Raw genomic sequence first — 25,015 nt, forward strand, 5'->3', positions numbered from 1 at the left:
TGACTAGTCATAGACAGCTACCCTCCCAGGTGACTAGTTGCCGCCCCTCTCCCGGCTTCACTGCGCCTGTTGTGCTCCGCGAACTGCATAGTAGATCTAACTTGCACATAGAAAAAATAGTCCGGCACTACGGCGGAAAAGCTTCCAATAAGGAACCTTGAATACACTATAGAAGCAACAGCGGTGGTGGTGCTGTATATTATCCACAATTGGTATTGCAACATCCCGGAAGAAGAAAGAAGAATATGGCAGTCACCTTACATGGGATGAAGTGCAACTAGCACGAAACGACCGTCGCTGTGGGCAACTGTCGTCCAGTCACCTAATCAAATAAAGAAGCCTACATGTTTTGCCACGAAGGGTGAGTGCCATATTCTTCTTTCTTCTTGCAGGATGTTGCACAGTAGAGCTATACTGTGCTGCTGGGAACCATGTCAGCACAATCAGGATAGTTGGTTCCCTTTAAGGGGTTAAGTGCCATGATTGTGCAACAAATAACAATGTCTAATAGTGCCTGATTTGCCAGGAATAAGGGTTCTATTACACTGGATGGTTATCACCAGAACAGACCGCTATGGTAGTGTGCATTACGGCTAGCGATCAGCTGATGGGTTAATGGGGCCATTCATCATCCCTGTGTGATAGGTAATCCACGACTGATTGCTGCACCACCGATGGAGGCTTAGTAATCGAGCGCCGATCACCAAGATCTAACCGTAATCTAATAGGGCCTCAGATTCCCCAACCTGCACAGCGCTTCCCTCCCTAAAAACATGGAAAATCTAAAGTCTATAAAGTTATACTAAACCTTCCTGTCGTCTGTGTTATACTTACCAGGCACTCCGGCTGGGAGGGATATTGGGTGGAGTTGTCTTCTACTTATGGCAGCTCTATCAACCAACAGAAAACACAGTTATTGTACATTTAGCTCCATTATTTTTTACCCTTCAATTGGCTTCTTCACCTACATTTCTCCTGCCACAATGGCGGCCACTGCCCCCTCCACAGGCTGCTCAGTGCCCGCTAGAAGGGACGTGGGAGAAAGCCGGCAAGTAGGGAAACACAGAAGACACATGAAACAGTTGTGTGGGTCCTCCGCTAACATTTTTTATGGGATACTTCTGAATCACCAGTCTTCCTGTATTTATCAGCTGCTGTATGTCCTGCAGAAAGAGGTGTATTCTCTCCAGTTTGACACAGTGCTCTCTGCTGCCACCTCTGTCCATGTCAGGAACTGTCCAGAGCAGAAGAGGATTTCTATGGGGATTTGCTGCTGCTGGACAGTTCCTGACATGGACAGAGGTGGCAGCAGAGAGCACTATGTCAGACTGGAAAGAATACACCACGTCCTGCAGGAAGTAATTTACAGATCCATATTTTACAGTCTAAATATTTGCCTTCCTAGGCTGGATCAACTGTTTATAGTTCAAGTGCTTAATGTATCGCTGTTTGCTTGAAGCTGTGCTGAGGCTGCTGTAATCAAAGGACTCCGATATTCCGTATAGACTACGGGTTGTGTTTGCAATGAAATTTATTGTGTTTATGTTTTTTCTTTTCATGTCACAAAAATCACCAAACAAAAACAGCTTTTAAAAAAGCACACAGGTTTATTGCATATCAATCTCATGTATAAATTCATTGTAGCATTGGAAAGATTACATTTGGTATACATTCCTATTCTACAGCATTAAACTCAAAATCAGCTTTCTTATTCATTATCTTAAGGAATTTCTCTACTCAAGTACATTTTGTTTTTTTTTTTTATCACAAGCATCAAAAAGAATTTTTCCCTCCCCACAAAAAAAAAAAATCGCTTTTTGTAATTTTTTTTCTACACTTCATATCTTTTCCTTTATATTTTCCCACATAAGCGATTTAATTTTTTTTTTTCATATTAACAGCTGTCTTTTCTATATCATTGGCAGCTGAAGCATCAAGTCCCGGACAAAGAACCTAAATCACATATACAGTAAGTGCATCTACAGATTTTTTTTATCGTTATTTATTTTTTTATTTTTTTACTTTTTCGATTTTCCTCTTTTAAAAAAATTCACAAACAGACACATTGACGGCTAGCCCACCAGTCATGCACAGATTTGCCTATGAACGTAACAGAAGCAATATACAATCCAGAGGGAAATGGAACAAAAAATTTTTTTTTTGAATTGTTCCAAAAACATTTTCTTCAAAAACACCAAAATGAAATCCAGACATTTACAACCGTGTGTTTTTTCCCCCGACAATGTACATTTTTTTTCTTTCTTTTAACAAGGGATACAAGATAATATATTTCTTATTTATTGTGTCTATTATAAACACCCAATGTCTCACAGAGAACAACCGTGAAGAGTAATCTTCTGTTAGCATGGACGGTTAAAGACCACCCTTCCTCATCCGGATGAAAGAGCATGGACATGAAGCAGGACCCTAGAAAGCATTTTATTTTTGAGGGAACAAATATAGAGTAAAAATATTTAAGATGATCAATGGCTGTAAGGGCTGAAAAGTGATAGAATTGTGGTTTTAAATCCTGCATAAAGTATTCGCGATGATCATTTTATAGGATATCAAAAAGAAAATTTTTGAAAGAAATTTTTATCTAACCAGAGAAAAAAGTCGTCACAAAATTTGCATGAAGTTGTATGAGTAAATGAAATATGTTGTTTTTCTGCTAAGAACATTATCCAAAAATTGCGCCCCCCCCCCCCTTAAATTTGTACATTGGACCAACTGATGCAGGTCTACTGACTGGTCTTACATATTATATCAGAAGTTTATTTGCAGGTACACATTCGAGAGTAGAGTTTAGCAAACTTGCCAAAACTCTTTGGTGCAACAATGTTCTCCAAACCCGAACGTTCAGCACTTGACCCTTTGGTTGCTGGAGAAGTTGGATGCCGCCCTATTGAGCCCTGGAGAACATGTTTTCCTGGGAGCCCTAGGGCAGCATCCAACTTCTCAAGCCACTGGGAATCAAATGTTGAGAACGTTGCTGAACCCGAACAGTTCGGCAACTCTGCTCAACACTACTAGAGAGAGTCACATTTAGATTTATTGAGGTTGGCATTTAATTTTATGTTTGTTGGCGTAAAATGCCCCCAATTTTTTAAAAGGTGTGTTTTGTTTGGTCTTACAGACAGAAAATTAAAGGGGTTATCCCCCTGGCTGCTTTCATCCAAAACTATCAACACCCCAGTCCTCAGGTTGGATGGGGTATAACAACTCTATTCATTTCAATATAACCGAGGTGCAGAACTCCACCCCAAGACTAAGGACAAGAGTGGAGCTGCTTCTGGAAAAACATGGCCATGTTCTTTCAAATCCTGAATAACCCCTTTAAATCTGCAACATAACTTTCTACATGCAAGAAATTTGTCGGTTTGATGGAGAAGTGTTGAGATAATTTTAATTTTTTTGTGGTAATATGGTGAGTGTTATAATTTGAGAATTTCTGAACACAAAATGAGACAAATTAATAATCAAAATTTTTAAAAAAAATCCTGCAAGACCTGCTGGTTGTATACAAAATTCACTTTTTAATTGAAAATCCATAAAAATTGTAAATTTTTATAATTCACTTATCCGATGGGGTGCAAAAAAAAATGGGCAGCGACATTGCCTGTGAGCCCCCACAGATGATTCTATCATGTGATCGGATGGTCATTACTATATGGAGGAAGCTTTCTACATAGACACAATTTGATTAGCACTTAGTATGTTTTTTTGTGGGACTTTTTGTGGTCTGGTTGGAAGCTGCCATCTGAAGAAACAGTAGAGGGGTGTTGCCTGCTATTTAATTTCCTTTTTGTAGTTCCCATTCTGTAAAGTAAAGCTTTATTTGACAGCTCACTCTTCTAAGATCTTGGGCCTCTTCCAAGTTACACAGCACAAAGCCTTAAACCTTTACAGCCATCCCTGAAATATATATGTATATTTTTACCAAATTAAAGGTTACTTTTTGGATTCATTGAAAAGACCCGGACTATCGGTTATTGGACAATGTGTTTAGTGCATTGAATTACCAAACCCTTACATTCATTATTAATCATCCTGACTCCATTTTTTTTTTTAAAAGTAAGCCTAAAATTTAATGAACTCATTTCAGGAATTCTATTACAGAACTTGGCAAAAAAAAAAATAAATAAAAATTATTTCGAGGGTAATATACTAAGTGCAAATTTTCAAAGGGGAAGCATTTGGTTCACATTGTTTTATTAACCTCTATTACTTTTATAAGTTCCTTCTCATTTTTTTAGTGCATTTTTATGATATGTTCGATGAAGGAGCACAAATGTCAGATTTTGAAAAATTCCTTTAAATGATCTAAGAGCTGTGCTATTAGAGTTTAACTACTGAAGACTATTTTCTTTACAGTTATCAATACTTTTTTTTAATTTAAAACCACAAGACTTATTTATTTTTTATGTTGCATTCCCCTTTATATGCTACCATGCACGCCGCCATTGGAAACTTCCAATTTTAATAGAATTTAATTTTTGTTAAAGGATTTTTTTTTAAAGACACCAATTATCTGAAATCAGCCATTGGGTTTGCAAACTGTAGCCAGTCCTTACCAGAAGACAAAGCATTGTATGGTAAAGCTTTGGGAATTTTCAGTTGATTGATGAAATTTTTTGAAATTTAATATTTTTTTGTTTTAAATCACAAAAATACAAAACAACAAAAAACAAAACAAAAAAAAAAATGCCTTCAAAATCCATCCCATTGACTTATTCTATAGATTGGGGTGTTAACGTTTCCACTCCAGTGTATACATTGAAATGCCATTATGAGAACAGTATGTGAAATGATGAGGTTGGTCATTGCTGCTCTTGACCCAAATCCCTGTCAAAATGATCGGACTTTTGAAGCCTTCGATAAAAGGGATATGTATACATTATTTCACGACATTTTCCACACTCCTACATATTTACATTTGCTTTTTCAACCAGGTGTCTAGTGCTTTTAATACAGTACATTACAGAGTGCTTTTAAGCATCTTTGAGCTTTTCGACAGTGACATATTTAAGAAATATGGCACCCACCATCATGTAATTGTGAAACTAGTTACTTTTAATCACAATGTTGCTATTTGCCTACGTGAACCTTTAGAAAAATCATACTTTTTTTTTAAGACTTAAACGGTCTTTGTACACCCGCCCCTAGCAAGTAACAAATAAATACAATACTTAGGCAAAAAAAAATAAAAAATCCAAAAACAAAAACAAAAAATAATAATTAGGAACAAATGATTAATTATTATTTTTTTTTACAAACTTATGATTGTCCAGGAGTATCGCAGCAAGATCAGTTGTGGTAGTCATCAAGAATGCAGATGGATCACAGCTTTAAGCATCTATCTACCGAAATAAAGAGTCTAAAATACTATAAATGCTGTAATCGGCAAATGACAACCAAAAATTGCTAATAATAACCTTATTTGGCACATGAATTTTTCTAACACCACAAAACCTTGTTACTCTGTTTTGGTCCTTCACTATTTGCTTATATTAACATTTCTTCACAATAATGACATTTTATGAAAAAATACTGTTATAGAAGTAAATAAGAAACAAATCTGAAGGGGCAAATTTCAACAAATATATACAGATTAAGGTTTTTTTTTTTTAATTTCAATTTCCTATTTTTTTTGTTTTTATTGGCCCCCAATGAATAATAATTTAAAAATATAACAACATGGAAATAACATTAAGCTTCCCCCCAATCATTTACGATGCCAAGAAAGGAATGTCTATAAATGTTGAGACTGGAATATGATCAGGATGGAACAGGATCGCCTTGGTAGCAGCTTCAAACACTTTCAAGCTAGAAAAAGAAACAAAAAAAAAAAATTCAAAAAATTCAAAAAAATGTAGCTGTCAATTTTGAAAAAAAAAAAAAATCTCATTTCCATTGGATAGTGTTGTCTTGTGTGGATGCTCTACTACAACAGTTGTGGCCTCTCCATACTGGATCCAATTAATAAACTTGTAGCTACATTTCAAGTCCATTAACAATTCTTTAAACTTTTTTTTATGAGTTAAAAACCTCTGAACCTTCTGAGTTGTTTTTATTGGCAGGTTCATGTAATTTACCAGATTTAGGTAAATTGGGATCCATACAATTATCTTTATTACATCATGGTGAAAATAATTTTAAATTTTTTTTTATTTCATCCTTATCCAAAAATATTTAGTGGCCCTTTTTTTTTTTAAATTGAATTAATTTTTGAAGAAATTTATCTTAAATTGTTATGCAATTATTCCTTGTATACTGTTTCCTCTAGGGGCCCAATCCATATTCATGACACTATGTGTCAACTTTTTGAATACTTTGGATTTTTTTGGATAGATGTAAAAACACGTTTTTTTTTCCTTCTTACACTTACTCATTGTTAGGCACACAGGTGACCTCAATGGCAAATTTCAATATTTGAGAGGCCTAAGTTACAGCTTGAACCTGTAGTTTTTTCCAGCACCATAAACTTTCCCACCGGTTACAAGAGTTTGAGATGGCTTATTTTCTGCCGTTGTTTCTTGTTAATTGAACGACTATGTCTGCAGATATTTATTGTATGATAAGGTAAAGGTGGTGGAGTGAATGTTAAAATTACAAAGATTTTTTTTGGAGAGGATCCACAAAAAATGAACAGATGGATGACTAGACCGATGCAAGTTGCAGGGTACATCCAAACAGTTGGTGCCTATTGACTCCGAGATGCCTTTAGTTTCTCTTCTGTGTTGCTGACGTTGTAACAGTTAGACTTGTGTTTATACTTTTTTTTGTATATTTTTCTTCTTTTACAAATGGTTCATAGGATTAAAAGCTCCTGATTCTGATGCGGCTCCAGCCATGTTCAACCAGGCATCCAGGGAGTTGTGGGAAGTATGAAGAGAAGTATTTTCAGAAAGAGACAACATCATTGCATAAGCCTGGGGAAAGATAACAATTGTAACACATGTTAAAAAGGCGATTACAAAAATTTTAGGCAAAAAAATAAAATATATATATATATAGAGTAGTTGACTCAGATTGCCCTCTGAGTGTTCCAAAGTTCCAACCTTAAGGTGGATGACTTCATAATAAGATCTGCCTAGTATTAGAACAGGTCAGGTGCACTAGTTGCCAAAACAGCAAAAACAGAGCAACTAGAAAAAATACCAGATACTTTTAGCTAGAAAGTATCCTCCTATCACTTTCAGCAGTGACTGATGGATGTCTTATATACATCTCAGATGTAAAGGTGTTGTTCAACCCAGTGAAATTATAGGCATGTAAGAAAAATAAGTAATACTCACCCTACTTTCCCCAATCCTTCTCTAGTCTCTGTATCTTCTGCTCTAGCAGTGACATATCATGTGACCGCAGCAGCCAATAGCGGTCACCTCAGGGGTGTTGACATATCACTGCTTCAGTCACTGATTGGCTGTACTGGTCACATGGCATGTCGACACATCATTGTGGAAGCAGATGATTGGAGGACCAGGGAAACATTGGCAGGGGAGCAGCAGTGGATTAGTAAGGTAAGCATGACCTTTTTTGTTATTTTATACCTTTTAAGCCAATTTTTTATTCATGGGATCGAATAACCCCTTTAATATTTCCACCTTAGTATAATTATTTCCATTTGTATGTAAAAATCGTTCTGATTTGTTCCCTTTCAATATATTCTTAAAGATTTTGTTTTCTAATTTTCCATTTTACTATGTATATTTTAAAAATAATTTTGAAATCTCACAGTTTTTTATTTTTACCATTAGTCCTTTAATTAAGCTAAGACTTCCTGTTCTGTCTGTAATGATAAGGAGGAGGCTGTAAAGTGATCTGTATAGCATTACAGTGACACCAGGAGATAGAGGAGACAATAGCCCAAGATCACAGCTCAGCCTTCCCCTTTCTGTGGAATGACCTCTGCAAAAGTCACAGAGTATGCTCAGTAATGTTGTAATGTTTCCCATTCATGTCAATGGGACTTTCTGGGACTCCTGTCCATGAGCATATTACTAAATGCTGTTAAGGGTAAACTTAAAAACCCAGGGAGGGAAGGGGGTAGAGGAACATAATAGTCATTTTATACTTGTCCGGTTCCCCCGTAACCACAGCCACCACTCACTCTCACCTGCCAGTCTCCTGTATCTCCCAATCCTGTGATGTTATGGCTCTGCTCAGAAATGTTTGCTAAACTAGTCAGTGACTGAGGCAGGACAACTCTGCAGTCACTGACTCTGAGTGGGTAGTTCCTGTGCTTTTGTGGACTCAGGAACTAGGAGGTACAGGAGAGCAGTGGTGCTGCAGGTGGTGGGTAAGTATGACTCTCTGTGTTTTTTTTAAAGTTTGCCTGGAGTACCCCTTTAAAAACAGCTTAGAAAAGATGGCTACCCTATAATAATAATAATATACAAAAAATAAATAAATAAAATCAGCATATAAAAAGAATATATATATAAAAGAACTTCAGCATCTGGCTCTAATGACTAAAAAAAACAAAAATAACAAAAATGACCAGGTGATAGATTCCCTTTAAATAACAGATTGCTTTGTTCTTCACATCATTGAACATAGACAGTTAGTACATAGAGCAAAATTAGCAGACATGTAACAGAGACATGCAAATGGCTTGCTTTGAAACAGAAGACAACACAAAGTAACATTTTATAATACCGCCACTAGGAACGACAGTCAGTTGTCACCACTTTGTCTTTACGCTGACAACTGAAAGTAAAATTATTCAGATTTTCCTATAATTATTTCTTTTTTGTCCATTAATGAATCACTGATCCATATTATAATAAGTAACACTACATTAAGCACAGGAGACTCTTACGTATAGATGAGATGTGTCTCCAGAGGTAATATTTTTGAAATTTTTTTTTTTAGCATTTTGAAAATTTTATAAATGTTCATATGTCATCAATGATAACTCTTAATATAGACTGTCAAAGCACCAGTGACTTTACATTGCAATAGCTAAAAGCTTTTCAGTGCATTGTGGGTAGAAAGCTACTAGAAGTGCAATTATTCTGTACCTACCTGGTTTTTAGCCTGCCTGTACAGAGATTCTTTAAATGCCTCAGAGTCTAAGGTGGAATTAAACACATCTTTTACTTCAAATGCTTCCTCTGCTGTTTTGCGAAGGTCCAGCCCCTTCCCAAAATTCGGAATCTGCTCCACATCTAACAGACGGGCATCTTCCTCCTCAATACACCTGCACCAATGACCAGGGGAGGGGAAGGGGATGACCCTTCATTAGCTTGTCGGGCCTTTATTCAGGCTAGCCAATGTTGCACGTTTGCTTTAATATCTTGGTGTTATGCATGCACATGTAATGGTGGTCACAGACACAAGCCACATGCATGGCGGACAAGCACGAAGAGTCAAGCACAGAAAACTTCTAAATGGATTAGGACAGAAACACACACCACACGATGGAGGGTCTACAGTGAGTGATAGACAATATGACATTGTTAATATGTAAGGAACATTAGGTCTACAACATCTTTCTCCACAATCTGTTAATCACTTCTGAAGACCGCAACACTGGTAGGTCGGAGAACTTTTTTTTTTTTTTTTGGGGGGGGGGGGGGGGGGGGGTGAGTGACCTGGTATATGATGGACTGGTTTTGCAATCAAGATGGGGGGGAAAAAAATCCAGAATATTCTCCATTTGGACAAACATAACCAGACAGAGGAGAACAGGTTTTCATGAATTTGGACAACAAGTCAAAGTTTCATACGTTCAATTTAATTTCTATTGGTACCAATTAATTTCCAATTAGACAACTTAAAATGAATGTACCATCAGGTACATCGCTTTGAGTCTTTTAAATGAATGGACCTGTGCCACCACCCGATTCCTGTGCATGGCGCCAGTCTTTTCCTGAGCGCCGGCCCGGCATGAAGCACTGCAGGCAGCCCCGTCGGCCCCCAGTGTGACAAACTCCTTTCTGTGATGCAGCTCCATTAGAATGAATGGAGCCATGTCACAATGGAGATGGGGATTCATCCCACTGGGGGTGGCAGGCCCACCCCCAGTGCTTCATGCCGGACTAGTGCTCGGGAATAGACTGGTGTCATGCATAGGGACTGGGCGGCGGTTCAAAAAGAGGACCGCGGAACCGGCATCCTGTGCTGGCACAGATCCGTTCATGTCAAAAAAACTCAACGCGATGTACCTGATGGTACATCATTCTATCTATTCAATCTTGCTACGAAAACAAGGGACTTAGCCAACTTCAAAATGTTGACATGTTTTTGTACAAAAGATTATTTAAATTTATAAATGACATTTATGGCCAAATAATAATATTAATTTTAGGCCTAATTAGCTTCCATTAGTATCAAGGTAGAGTAATGACAGTGGAACATGAAAATGGATCATGAACATTAAGCAAGGCATCAGAAGTTACAGACTTGACTTACCTTCTGGTGTGATCAAAGCTCATAGAGAGTGATGTGGGTTCTTCATCTTCCTCATCCTCTTCATACGCTTCCTGGGTCTCCATTGTAGGAGAAACTGTTTCATCTTGTGATTTTCCCGTCAAACTTCCATCCTCATAATCTTCTTCTAGATCCTCATCTTCATCATCATCTACATCTTCTGGTTTCTGGTTGACTAGGCTGCAGCCTCTTGAACTGCTATCGATATCCTGAATTTCAGTTCTAAAATACCAGAATTAAGAGAGAGAAATTATATTGTCTGTGTCAACAACTGGGTACCATAGTTCTGGGATGTCAATCTGTCACTCTGCAGAATGGCCATGAGCTTAGTTTCACTGTTTTGCGACCTAAGAAAGTCTGACTGTCAAGTTACGTTGACGACGCACCAACCAATTTTTAGCTTACACAACAACAGCCATTGTTCTAGGATTTTAATTTGCTACTCTGTTGTGGGACAATGAGCTTTAAGAAGTTTTCATGGCAATTACAGTAAGCATCACTGTTTTTGGATCCCAGAAATGTTGACTCTCAAAAGGTAAGTTACATTGATGATGTGCCAACCAGTTTTTGGCTGACCCAACGAGAGGTTTTGTGTTATTGCTCTGGGACCCTATAAATGTTAACTCTTAAGGGTAAGTTACATTGATGATGTAATAGCTAACACTGTGTGCCATTGTTCTTGGATGTCTTAAGTTTATCTGTCATGGAACTTACAGTTATCATCACTGTTTTTGGACCACAAAATTGTTGATTCCCAAAATTAGAGTTTTAAAAATTAACATCTTGCTTGAAATAAAGATGGTGCATTTTGACTTTTGGCTACTACATTGTTGTTTTTTTGTTTTCCATCCCCTTTAGGTGTGGAAAAAACCCCTCTATTTTTTTGTCATGTTCCTGTTTTCTTGAAAGGTCTTTTTGGGGCCCTGGATCTTGTCACTTAATCTAAACACATAACTGGTATGTTTGTCTTAGCCGGTTTAGCTGGATTATTCTGTATGATAAATGCCCACAGTCGATTCTCTCTCAGGAATCATTATGCCAGTCTGAAATGTATTCCTTTTGTCTATCTTTATCCCACAGCAGGAAAAGGCTGAATGATCTCCAGTTCCCTTCAGGAAATGCCACAACAAGTTTATTTCTTAAGTATGCAACCTAATGCTTTCACACCCTCTTCCCCAAGACACAAACTCCATAAACTGGTGATTAATGAGGCCGACATAAAAAAAAACAAAAAACACAAGAACATGCATGTTGTGAAATTTCAGGGCCATTTTAGATAAGACTGTAGGCCTGTGAATTTATGGCCCAGTTGAGAAACAGTGTGCTGTTGTTAAGTATCTTGTGTTGGTGACTTTGATGGGGTGTCAAGAGTTTGTGCTATGTTCATTTTCGAGTCCTTTTGAGTTTTTTTTTTTTTTTTTGTTAGTTACATTCAGGCTCCCATCTATAAAACATCCCAGACAAATAAAATCTTATTAATAAAAATTCTGCTGGAATAGATCAAGTTTCATTGAAGAAGTAAAATGTAGAAAATAAATCGTAAGAATTTGCCACAAATGTTTTACAAACGTAACTTGTACAGGGAACTTTACTTATAAAAGTGACTTCAATAAAAAAAATAAATAAAATAAACTAAAATTATTTTGGAATTAAAAAAAAAATACAGTGTGTCAGGAGTTAGGGCCAGAGTTATTGTTTTATCAGTGATGGTAGAGAAAGGGGCAGAAATGCGTCAACCTCCCAGTCTCTTTGGGATAAAGTAGATGGTAGAGGAAACATTACAATAGTAATAGTTGTGGCTCCATGCCCCTATTCAATGGGAACATGAAGGCTTCCTAAATTCTAATATGGATCAGTCTTCTGGGACTGACAAGATGCTATACAAAGTCCTAAACAGGACAAAAAAGACTAATGTGCTATCCACAGTACAGGTCAACGATCACAACAATCACAGCGGCATGCACTGTGTAATGAGCTGAGCCGCATTTACATGTAGCCACCACTAGACGGTGAACAGAGCCAACTGCTTCCGGCCTCATTCACTATGTAGTACAGGTGCTGAGCAGCTAATCAGTGGAAGTGCTGACTATCCCTGACAAAAACAGCTGTCTACTGATAAGCCCTCTTCTTTTTGGAGGAAATTTTGGTTTGGCTGATAACCCTTAATTTGTAAACAAAATTTGTTTTATAACAATTTTTCTGCTAATTGGGTACCGATTTGATTTGGATTCGATGGACAATTTTGATTAAGCCATAAACTCGAGGGGCCAGATGCAGAGTGCTGGAGCAGGGACTCTTGTTTTCGACAGGAATTCTGGCTTTTGTACTGGATTTGCCCAGATTGAATCCCCTCCAAGAAATTAAATTAGGGCAAATACGATATTTTTTGAAAATTCTGAATGCCTAGTCATGTTGGAAGCCACTCTAATGGGTTCAGCATTGATTTACAGAGAAGCTTCCTCTAATAAGTGGCTTTTGTAGTACCTTGTATACTGAATCATGAAATTCCCCAACAATTTTCCAAAGTCTTAAATCCACATGTACTGGGCATTGTGGGTTATTTGATATAGTTGTAGTTTTTGGACACCTCAATCTGATTGTGATTTATCGAGATTGGTTAAGGAAGATTAAACATTGTCCGTGACCACATAATGCAACCTATAAATTACATTATTGGTGCGGTAACACCTTGGCGGATTTAGACGTCTACCATCTACACAACGTCAGCCCTACAATAACAGATAACAACTAATTCCCCCTTGAAAAATATCCAGAGAGGCAAAATTGCCAAAAAGGTGATCTTATTTACGATGTAATTTTTTTTTATTTTTTATCTTTTTTTTAAAAAAAAAAATCTATGCTCTCGAAGACGGCAAAATTAGTTCAAGCCATGACACTACAGCTCAAGGCCTCCCGACTGCGAACGGTTAAAATTCCCATCTGCTATGTTGAATAAACAATGCAAGCTCGAGAGAAAAAAAAATTGGTTGGCGATTACATGGCTGTAGCTGTCAGCATCTCCGAATGCCATTTATCACCCGCCCAGACAGACAGAAAACAAACCTCATTTTGATAGGCTCTATTCTCAGCTCTCCTGGCGACATTCGCAGCCTGTGTGGGAATCTGAAATGAACTACACCCCGTTTGTTTACACAAGGCGCTAATGAGATTCATTGGGGAATAACCTGCGAAATGCGACACAGATGCTTCATTACGGCTTTTGTTCATTAGCCGCTCTCATGAATTATTTTGACATTAGTCAATGTTATTTTTTAATATTTCAATTTTCGCTGCACAGGTGAACGTGTTGTAAGCAGAAGCTAGAAGTAATCTGCAGCCGCCGCCGCTAAATCACTCAGTAAGAATTCATATTTTTCTATCATATCCCACCACTGGAGGGCGCTCTTTCATTGGTATTTAATCAGTGGCAAAACTGAAAACTGTGATACGTCTACTGGGGAGGAGCAGTACCTTTCTTCTAAGATCTTTGACTCCCTTGGTCATGCTTCACCCTTCAGGCCCTGTACTACGCATAACACAGTGTCTAAGTTTTGTCTGGAGTGTTCCTTTAAAAGGTGTGTTCCCTAAGCACAATGGAGGCAGACATCTTGGAAACTGATTATTTAGTCTACTACTAATAATGGGAGCTTGACTGGTCGCTTCTGGAGACAAGGCATTTAGGGAGGGCAGTCTCCTGATGCACTAGGTAACCTACCGGTGGATTACTAATTTACAGAAGACCCCTCCCAGTCCTTAAAGGGTAATTGTTTTTCATTTTGTGATTTTTTTTTTTTTTTTTAATAATTCTGAAATGTTCTCATTTTTATTCTGAAGGCTGAGACTTCCTGCTGTCTGTGATGATAAGGAGGAGGCTGGTTTAACGTGATCTGTACAGCGTTACTGTGAAAGGTGTCACCAGTAGATAAAGAAGTCAATAGATAAAGCTCACAGCTCAGCCTTCCCCTCCTCCCTGTGCAATGACCCTTTTCAAAGATCACAGAGTAATGTTTCCCATTCATGTCAGTAGGACAGGTCCTGCCCATTGGTGTCTATGTCCATGGGGCTTGCTGTAAAGCATAGCACTAAATACATAGCTGCCATGGATTCCACAGTGTATTTATCCCCTCTGAACAAAGCCGAAGTTTTCCTTGCTCCATACTGGTATAGTGACCTTGCCATTGTTAAGAAAACCCCAAAATGTTGAACTTTGGCCTAAAATCCCTAAAGCTGAACAGGACACGGGATGACTTTGTTTCAAGAATAATTCATTGTATTCTGCATTCTGTATTTTCTCCCCCAAAAAAATTACTAAAGAAAAAACAAAATACTCAAGTCAAACTAAAGTCAAGATCCTATATGACACAATAAGGATCTCGAAAAAAAAATTCTAATCAACTTTTTAACCTAAGAGCCTGAGAAAGCAACTCAACAAAAACAGTGTTAACATTGTGCTGAAAGCTTCCTATACCATCCGGATCCTAGACAAATAACTGCAGGCTGCAGGCCCCAGCCGGGGGCGGGGGGATCCGAGGAGCGGTCACACTGCTGCCGATTGAGCCGTGAAGAAAGGGACCTCTTGTCCCAGGAGATAATTGATGCAATGTCCTTCATTAATAAAGCCACCACTTCATTTGGGTCTGGTAATGGACTCGCTACTCCATCCTTCACACTTTGTAAATCTCCCAGACTTTGGAGATTATTGCTGAGTACGTAGTTTATGGGGAAACTTTGGTTCTTATGGTTCTACACGAACTGAACTAAAAAAGGTACGAGTGCATTTATTTATATATATATATATATATATATATATATATTTACAACTATGTAGATTTTAATTTTTGTTCTCAAAAGATAAGCTGCTGGCAGATGAGTTTTTGGGAAGCTACAGTCTGAGAAGTTTGCCCCGACAGGATTTCATATTTAGTCTAGAAGTGGCTAACAGGCAGGTTGTCAGCGTGTAGGCAGCGGCATAAATCCTCAGCGGGTGACATATTTGTCCAGCGGCTCGGGCCCGGACAGACCCCGGCACACCGCATTCATTTACATAAAGATATAGGTGCCTCGCGTTGTGCTAATAACAAGCACTTTGCCCGGCCCGGTTTCTTATTGATCGGCCAAGCAATCAGAGGCTTTCATGACACTTTGTGAGTGATGGCCAGGAACAGGGAAAACAGTAGATTCCATTAACCCTACTATGGCCATTCTGCAGTAGATGCGACCTTTTAGTCCCTCACATTGAGTATATCATGAAGAATCCTCAGCCAATACTTCAGGCCCGGAGCAGACAGCTCTCTACTAGTAGCTGCTGCAGAACATCTGCCAGAGATTATTAGTGCACAATCCAGACAGGACTCGCCTGTGATCATGAGCTAATCTAGAAATTGCTGGGCCCCATGGCGAAATTTTTATTGCCCCCCCCCATCTGACTACAAACTCATCAACTGTAGTCATAATGTTTAACATTTAACTGCAAGTGCTCGTCAGGAGTGCAGTTAAAGGAGCATTTGCAGCACCCTGAAGGTCCGCTGTCCACGGGGTGATGCAAATGATGACAACCCAGAGGGTCTAGTGTATTGCAGGAGTTGGCATCTGGCTGCTATGGCAGTAGATACTCCCCTGGATGTGATAGTTTTCCAGCTGATATTACTGAATTCTGCCCAATGACCTTCTCTTTGGAACCCCTCACGACCATTGCATAATCACATACATGACCTGTGGTTAATGTTGCACTCAGGGCTAGTCACACATTATGGAATTCCCCCCCACACACACACACTCACACACACTCACACACTCACTCACTCACTCACTCACTCAGGACTAGTCACACATTATAACTATTCCACCACGTCGCTATGTCATGTTATTGAATTGTTGCGATGTACCAACTACAGTAATAGTGTCGGTAGGGCATGGTCGACTGCTGACCATAACTGCTGTTGTGGGACACACAGATTTGAATGTATGGTGTTTTCTGTCTGTCAAAAGCAGGGAGGTCACCATACACTTTAGACAGGTGGCCAAACATGCCGAAGATGGTGGATTTGGCTGACTTTAAAAAGACCAAACATTAAACTAAAGTTGTCCAAACCTGCTGTCTTTAGTATAAAGTGTAGGGGGCCTTTCGATTCTCCACCAAAACATGATATTGATGGGGTTGGGTATGTTGGATTTTCAGTGCCCAACCCCTTTTGTTTTTGGGGAGATAGGCCAGCGCCAGAGTCTGGCTCTGTCTCACCCCTCCCCATAAAGAATACAGTTTTGGTTGTCCGGTGATGACAGGAGAGAGTGAAGATGTATAGGCAACCTTAGGTGTATAGGTCCTCTAAGTGTGTGTCAAAATGGAATGGGGGGCTTTAAGGCAATTTATGGTAACTGGAGGAAAATTCATTGGCATACGTTAATTTGGAAAGTAATCCTCAACACTAATGGTCTGACAGATTGAGCGGAAATATGATGGAAAAAAAAGTAAACTCAAGTTTCTTATGCGGGAACTATCAGCAGGTTAGATAAATCTAACCTGCTGATATATCCATATTGTACACGAGATGCAGAGAAGGAAAGTATGTCTCTTACCTTTCGCCTCGGCACCATTCTGGTGTGTGTAATAGTTTGCTCCATAGTCCGGTAAGACCGTTAGGAGCACTGGGGGGGGGGGGGGGGGCAGTTAGCAACACTGCAGCACAGATCCGGCCAGCCTGCTCCATTGATTATAATTAGAAAAGGGGCGGTCCGTCCGGGGGCAGATCGGAGCTATGGGGTCGGGCAGGGCTCCTTCCAGGTGCCCAAGTGCTCCTAACAGTCTTACCGGACCATGGAGCAAACTACTAATTGTACCGGAACAAGGCTTAGGGTGAAGGTAAGCGACATACTTTCCTCCTCTGTGTCTCCTGGACAATAGGGACACATCATAGATTTGTCTAACCTGCTGATAATTCCCCTTTAATTATCCAATATTATAAGATCGGCCTGGGCCAGAGGACAAGCTCAGCTCTGCAACATCTCGACTAAACAGACAAGTGTTAACACAGAAAAGACAACAATCCTGACCCTTTAATTCAGAAGATCACAATGTTTCCTTGAATAATAATAATTTTTAGGCCGCTGATTTATAGGCTGCACCTGGTGGTCGCTCTATTTCCAAGGAAAGTCAGTGTAGCACCAGTGAGATTCTCCAGTGCAGCTGGCTGACAACAGCGAGGTCAGCTTTCACTGAACTTATCAGCGCACATCGCATTTTATAAGCAATCTGCCCCCAATATGAGATACAGAGACATAATACCTTTTTTTTTATAGTGTCTCATTTATTCACAGTTGCCGAGCCCAAAGTATCTTGGATCAACTGAGGAAATGATGTCAGTACGAAAGAACCGAGGCCGAGTCTCATAACACATTTACAGCCAGCAAAAGGAAAGAAAAATAGAAAATTACATTCTTTTTTTTACATTTTCCTTTTACCTTTTTTCTCCTAGACTTGAAGTTTGATTCAATTCGCTATTTGCAATAAAGTTTCGAATTTCTGAGAAGTAGGAATCCTCTTTCTCATCTAAAAGTGCATGGTTTTCGGATTCGGAATTGGGGGATGAGACGTTGGTTCCATGGTGGTTTCCAATTACTCCTGAGTGCTGACTCACTGGATGGAGAATAGAAAAAAAAAATCCAAAAATGTTTGAGAATTTTTAGCACAACAAGTATAAAGTCTTCAGACCTAAAAGTGTGAGTTATTACTAAATGTTTCCCAGTTGTATGTCACGAAAACTGTCCGCTGAAGGACCATCCAACTGTAATGGTATGTGTGGGGGCTAGGAAGCTAACTGGTAATATGTTCCCTAGGGAGGAATGGCGAGGTCCACACCTTCACAGACTAAGAATGAAAACAAGAGCTTTGGGGAATGGTATGATGGTTCTGTACTTCTAGAGAATGTCCAGCCGAAATAGCTGGAAAATTTAGAAAGGTTTGCAAGACTGGCTCAATCCTTGAGGTGCCCAAACAACCCAACTGGTGGATCATCTAATGGGTATGAAGGCGTCCCAACTAGACATTGGGAAGTGGGATTTGTTTAGCTTTGTACAAAGCTAAATGATCGGTGTTTCAATCCCCCAGTCGCCTGCTCTTTGGGGAAGGCGGAGACAGCCTGAGGACCTCCTGGAAAACATGGATACAGCCTATGGCCATGTTCCCACGTAGAAAGACACTGGCTGTTCTATGACCCGGCCGAGTCACGGAACAGCCGGTGTCAGAGAAGATCATCCCGGCCTGTACCACAGTACCAGCCAGATGATCTTCACTGCCACTAAATTCGGGTGCGGGTGCATCAGTGAGCCACGTGCTCCATTGTGGGCACTGACAGTTTTTTTGTGGCGCCGCTAGCGATCCAGGCCGGAGTGTATACTAAGTGTATACACTCCGTCCGGGATTTCCCCCGGATGCAGCACTACGTAAGTACCGTAGTAATCACGGCCGTTGTTGCAACTCGGCTGTAATTATTACGAAACTTACGTAGTGAGAACATGGCCTATGACTGTATCCATGTTTTCCCATCGATCCTCAGGTTGTATCCACCCTCTTCAAGGAGTAGGCTGACAGCGGGATTCAATCTCTACTTCCAACTCATTCTCAAATGCCAAGCGTCTGTGTTCAAACGAACCTGAACGTTTGGTAAGTTTGCTCATCACTATACATGACCCATGACTACAGCGTACCTGGAACATTCTCGTGTTCATGTTTCTTTAAGTGTCGATCCAGGTTTGTCTGCTGGCCGAAACACCTATTACACAAGTGGCATTTGAAAGGCTTCTCTTTGTTGTGTATGTTCCGTACGTGCCGCTGGAGGTTGGAGGAAATGCTAAAAGACCGGTCACAATATTTACATCTGTGAAAGAAAACAGAAAAAAAAATCAGGAAACGGTAAACAAGAAAAAAAAAATCAGGAAACGCAAAACAAGAAAAAAAAAATTAAAATCAGGAAATGGAAAATTAGTTTCTTTTTAGTTTCCTCTTTAAATGAATAAACGTGTTAATTCTGTTATATTTCATGGACAGTGATACATGACTCTGACAACCAATGTGGATATGACCATGGGGATATGACCAGGAGTGGCAGGCCCAAGACAATAGGGCACGCTGTACATCCCTTGTAAACTTTTTTATATGGCCAAAAGGTAAAGTAGGCTAGGGCTACATGGTGTCAATTTCATCAGTGTTGGCTACATTGTGTTGTTGTTGACAAAATTGTCAGGTCACAGACTTGTAGAGTTTTAAGGTCCCCATAAACCTTATGCTTTCGTCAAAGAGAGGGCTATGGCCATAGGTATAAGGTGTATGGGTCTCTCCTGACCATCTACCAACAGGTGATGTGGCTGGAGACCACAGGTTGGGCAGTGATTTTCCATCATGTGTCCCGAGAGTAGATCTGTGCCTCAGGACCAATACTTGTCGACTATCTTCTCAGGTATCTCTATATACATGGAATCTAGTGTGTGCATCGTGGGGGCTTGCCACTGGCTGGTTGGAGATGACAGGCATTATATATTAGGGAAAGTTCTGCAAAACATTAGGGAAAGTTACGCAGAATGGGGATGGTATTTTACCACTAGCCAGTCGTAGCTATGACAAGAGTGCAAAGTCTCTTATTTGTGTCCCGGACAAGTTTTGCACTAGTCCTCATCACAAAGAGGATAAGGTGGGTGTCAGTGGTCCCTCCATTCCCTTCCTGTCTTATATATTTTTTTTTGGCAAAAACTGAAGGCTATCATGTGCCATGTGTGTCAACTGATGTATAAACATCTCCTAATTCTACATAGTTCTATGTCCCCTTGCCTGTAAGGGCCCTGTTACACGGGACTATTATTGTTCGAAAAATCGTTATATCGTTCGGAATTAAGCAATAATCGTTTTGTGTAATTGCATGCAATGAAGTAAACGACTAACGACTTGTCGATGGCTTGTTTAGACATGGCTCGTTTGCAAATCATTGGTGTAATAACACATTGTTCGGTCGTTCCCATTGGTTCAGTGAGGAGAGGACGACCGCAAGAACGATCACAAGAACCGATTATCGTTCCGTGTAATTGGATCAATGATTTCAGGTTGTTCGCCAAAGCAGTTGTTTAAGATCGTTTATCGTAAATGTCAAAAAATTGCTTTGTCTAATAGGACCCTAACTCTTATGCCCCATCTAAATGCATCATGTGACCTAAGTAGGAAATCGATGCGGCTCCCCAGAAGAGGCTGACGCTGAGAGGTGCCCCCTACATCTACGGCTCTACCCTCTCCTGAAAAATAGCAAAAAGGAAAAAATAACCTCCAGACTGTAACATAAATAGAAGGAAAGCGCAGTCACAAATTAAACCATTTTTGGCAGGTAAAGCTGGCAACAAGCTGGTGTTTTCTTTAATGAAGTAGGGAGGGCTGCTCCCCGCTACCTCACACTTAGATGGCACTTATTCCAGCACATAAAACGGGAGGATAATGATTAATTCCCGTCCGTTTACTTAAGTCATTCAGCTCGCGTCTTACCATCCACTGCTCTGTTTGCTTAAATGGTGAGAAAGGCGTAAATGTTTTATAAAGCTGACAGGTGTTGGTTTACCGCGTAGATTAAAATCATGTTAAAGGCAAATTAATCCAGGTCGGTTCTGATACTTTATCTGAGCTACTTAACTGCGAGACAGCTGAAGGTGCCAACGTCCCACCTAATAAATTTACGCTCTGGTCCCCCAATAAGGCACAATAACGTCCTTGACCATTGACATATCTTCTAGTATTTTACTCTGTTACGTAAGAACATGGGGGTTGAGCATGGGCTGAAGTGTTGTGTTGGCCACAGGGGTGCAGGCTTAGAAGATGATGAACACAACGCTGCTATAGTGACTACACGAATACGCACCTTCCATCATCTTTCCATAAGCTTACTAACATAACTTTATAGTGTGTTCCATCTCCACCCACTAGGGACAGTATCGACATGTATAAGTTCCTTGTCTATGCACACAATCAATGTTGGCCAAACCCATCAAATTTGATAGGATTGGCTGAACGTATAATGTTCATGGAGGGGTTTTACAATATCCCCCCGATGAAGCATGTTGGGTGAAGAAAAGGGTCGGGCATGTTGTATTTTGACACACCTAAGAGGGGTCTGGGAGTAGCTTATTCTTATCTCCCTATTGAGAACAAATACATGCCCAGCTAAGTTGAGTTTGCAACAGTTGGATTTGGAAATAGGTGGTCAGGAGGAATAGCTTTTGGCCTAACATCTAAAATATATGGCCACCTTTAGTGTAGTTGGATGTCCCTGGATTCCACCTTCACCATGGTCTTGACCAATGGTCAAAGACCTTGACTTTACAGGACCAAATAATGGTTACATACTCACCCGTTTTGGTACCAAAGGTGAAAGCGGGGTAAAAAACTAAGGATAATAGTAGTAACAGGTGCAACGACAGAAGTTCGAAAGTCGATAATTCCAACATAGGCAACATTTACCAATGAGTGCCAGCTATGATTTATAATATTTCCCATTAGTCACTGACAGCACATGACTGTCTTTTTTTTTGGTCATTTTCTATGTTGGTAATTGAGCCTTGAGAACAGGCAGACCTGGCGGTGAAAATACTCTGGCTAAAACCAGCATTATTATTTTTAATAAATTCCTTCTAAGCAATCGCGGAGTTGATCTTTGCGGGATGGAACAGACATTCGCAAAACAAACTTCCAAAACAATTAAGCTGACAGTCACACTTGTCAGAGAGGAAGAGAAATCGATGACAATTAAATTGTTCTATAAACATCGGATCCCCGGGGAACTATTCCGACCAGGAGCCAGTCTATAGATGACGTCTTACACAAAATACATATATTACTTTATTTCTTGGACAAGCCAAGGGAAATACATTGAGGCTATTGCTAAGATTATGTTGGACCACTTTCTATTTGGATGTGCATATATCATGGAGATGGCCATATTGGGCGTTGAACCGGTTCTCATGAGGCCGGAACCAATGAAATCCCTTTGAGCCTGTGACATCATTCAAACTTTTTTGATCTACTGGGAGAATATACGTCTGAAAATGGTCAAGAGGCTTTGTCATCCTATTGTCCCTATGACTTTAGTGCAGCCATCTGACATTGGGATCATGTTTCCACTTCAGTGAGTTTGTCATAGTTGTAAGGGCAATGTTTCCATTGTGCACTAATCAAGTCATTTTATGGTTTTATCTATCTTTGGGATGTGTCTGCCAGTCAGTGGCCCCACCTTATGAACCTCTTGTTATCTATAGAATAATGAGGTATCCATTAGAGGGCTGTCCATTAGAGATGAGTACAACTTGAGGTCGCTCAAGTCCAATTGTTCAGCATTTAAATAAAGGTGGTTGAAGAAGTTGGATGTAGCCCTAAGGCTGCCTGTAAAAGATAGATACAGTGTATGGCCTATGGCTGTGTCCATGTTTTCCCAGACTCCCTAGGGTTGCATCAAACTTCTTCAGCCACTGGTATTCAAATGCCGAACAATCAGACGTGAGCATGTTCATTTTGCGCTCATCTCTACTGTCCATCATTGACCTGGTCACTCCTCCTAAATACTCAACTCTATCCTTAAACATAAGTCAAAACTGTTCGAAGCCACCAGTGTCGGCAGTGACTGGCTAACTTTTTAGTGTGTATAGGGGTTTCTTAAATTCTCCTTTCAGGGAAAAAGGATTGCACATGTTGAATTTGCATGCACGTTGGGCTGTTGGATGCCTATGGTTTTGGATGATACAGAAAGCTATGAGATGCACATTGGTTGAACACATTGCTGGTCTTGCTATGTCCCACCTGTATGGTTGTTCTCCTGTGTGGGTCCTGAGATGTCTTGTTAAATTTGCAGACCTTGGAAAGATTTTTCCACAGTACCTGAAAATAAAACAAACCACAATCAATATATATAACTCTGTGACCATGGCCGCCTAGCTTAAGGAGCCACGTCCAATAAGTGATCAGACTTGGCAAATACGTAAAGATCAGCAAGACTTTCCAAGCTCCAGCACCATGTCGATGTCAGGAAATCTTTAGCCTAAGAATAGTGGACCAGATTATGATCAAATAGAACATAAGACTGGAGCCTGGGCTGGAATGGATCATGACTGGAGCTTGTCTGGGCCAATGTTGGTAGTCTAACTCATATCCAGTATTACAGGAGTGCATCGATACAGGAGATCCTGTTCTTAATGGCCTCACCTGCACGTATAGCGTTCTTTTCCTTTCCGCAAGATGGAATCGGATAGAGTTGGGGGTGGGGAGCGAAAGTTGAAGGGGTGGTGCGGGAGGGATGGTAATGAACTTCCTGTGTCAGCTTTCAAGTTGGCGAAGCTTTCCAGCTTTTCGGTCATGGTTTCGATGGCTGACATCTATAGATAATAATTGAGAATATGTTAGACGTGGTAAGAAGAAGAATATTTTAAATGACTGGTTACTTACACAACCAATATTTCCATCAGGGCATCATCATATGACGTAGGAACATTCCTATATCCTTTCTACAATGAGAGTTTGTACACAATCCATCCACTCATGTATAGTCTGTGCATGTGCATAACCTAGGAGCATAACCTATCACCAGAGGTGCCTGGTGGCAGCTTCCTCCCCTCTCCCATTCCCAACACATACTTACTTGGTCAAGATGAGCTCACGTGTAGTGGGGGATTGGGAAACATAGCCATTGGCTGAATGATAGGAAACTAGGATAAACTACTCAAGAACAAAAGGTTCCCCCCAGGCAACATGAAACATGAAGTCTGTGCTCCATCATCTTCGTAGTAAAAAAGAAAGAATATTTCCTCTATAACTTAAAGGAGCACTCCAGATTTAGTTTAGCTAAATTACAGTTATTACAGAATAATAATTCTTGAGTATGCTTTATGTGTACTTGCTTGTTTTCAACCATATTGTTTTCTTTTTCCACACTTAAATGATTTTCTAATGTTGCTTAGATTTCCCTTGAGGGGGTGGAGTCTCATCACTACAGGACATAATGTGGTGGTCACCTAGTATTGTAATCCCCTGGCTGGACTATAGCAGCCTAAACTGATGAGACTAATAAGCAGGTTTGGGTCAGTTCTGATCATGAGAACATAGCCTCAGGGGAAGTATATAGGTAACATATAGATACATACAGTATATAGAGATAGCACTAGTTGGAGCGGTTCAGGGATTGGTCTGACATGTGATGATGTTATGAAGTCAGACCAATTTTTCTGACACCTGAAACGCTGTGATTTTCAGAGGGTCTGGCTGTTGATCACATGACCGGTTACAGCAATGAAACACATGGATGTAGCTGTGCTGGAATGAAACAGTTGGCACCGAAGGACTAGTAATGTTGAATGTGTATGATATGGACCAAAAATTTTTTTGGGGAGTGCTTCTTTATTGTTCCTACAAATTGAGAATGGAAGTTTCCTTTAAGTGAATAACCCCAATGTATATAATCCTGTAGTCAGTTCTGATGACGTGGCCATACTTTGGCCTTACTGGTCTTATTGTATCTATGCAGGAAGCACAACATCCGACAACCGATCTGTAATTCTGTAACTC

General features: G+C 39.9%; 1 protein-coding gene across 11 annotated transcripts in view; it reads right to left on the reverse strand.

The window, feature by feature from the left end:
* Window positions 1-4,692: 4,692 nt before the first annotated feature.
* PRDM16 (PR/SET domain 16) overlaps window positions 4,693-25,015 on the reverse strand; it is a 557,902-nt gene continuing 537,579 nt past the window's right edge. For 9 of the 11 annotated variants that reach the window (XM_069948442.1, XM_069948440.1, XM_069948443.1 and 6 more), the window contains 6 exons: window positions 23,660-23,829; window positions 23,258-23,335; window positions 19,141-19,310; window positions 17,896-18,070; window positions 10,420-10,659; window positions 8,952-9,205 (listed from right to left, as the gene is read on the reverse strand). In XM_069948442.1, coding sequence (XP_069804543.1) covers window positions 9,016-9,205; window positions 10,420-10,659; window positions 17,896-18,070; window positions 19,141-19,310; window positions 23,258-23,335; window positions 23,660-23,829 — 1,023 coding nt within the window. In that variant the 3' untranslated portion in view covers window positions 8,952-9,015. Of the gene's footprint in view, window positions 6,933-8,951; window positions 9,206-10,419; window positions 10,660-17,895; window positions 18,071-19,140; window positions 19,311-23,257; window positions 23,336-23,659; window positions 23,830-25,015 lie in introns of those variants that run through there. The other 2 variants (XM_069948448.1, XM_069948444.1) reach the window with 2 other exon arrangements.

The sequence above is a fragment of the Dendropsophus ebraccatus genome, chromosome 12, assembly GCF_027789765.1.
Source record: "Dendropsophus ebraccatus isolate aDenEbr1 chromosome 12, aDenEbr1.pat, whole genome shotgun sequence".
Classification (NCBI taxonomy): domain Eukaryota; kingdom Metazoa; phylum Chordata; class Amphibia; order Anura; family Hylidae; genus Dendropsophus; species Dendropsophus ebraccatus.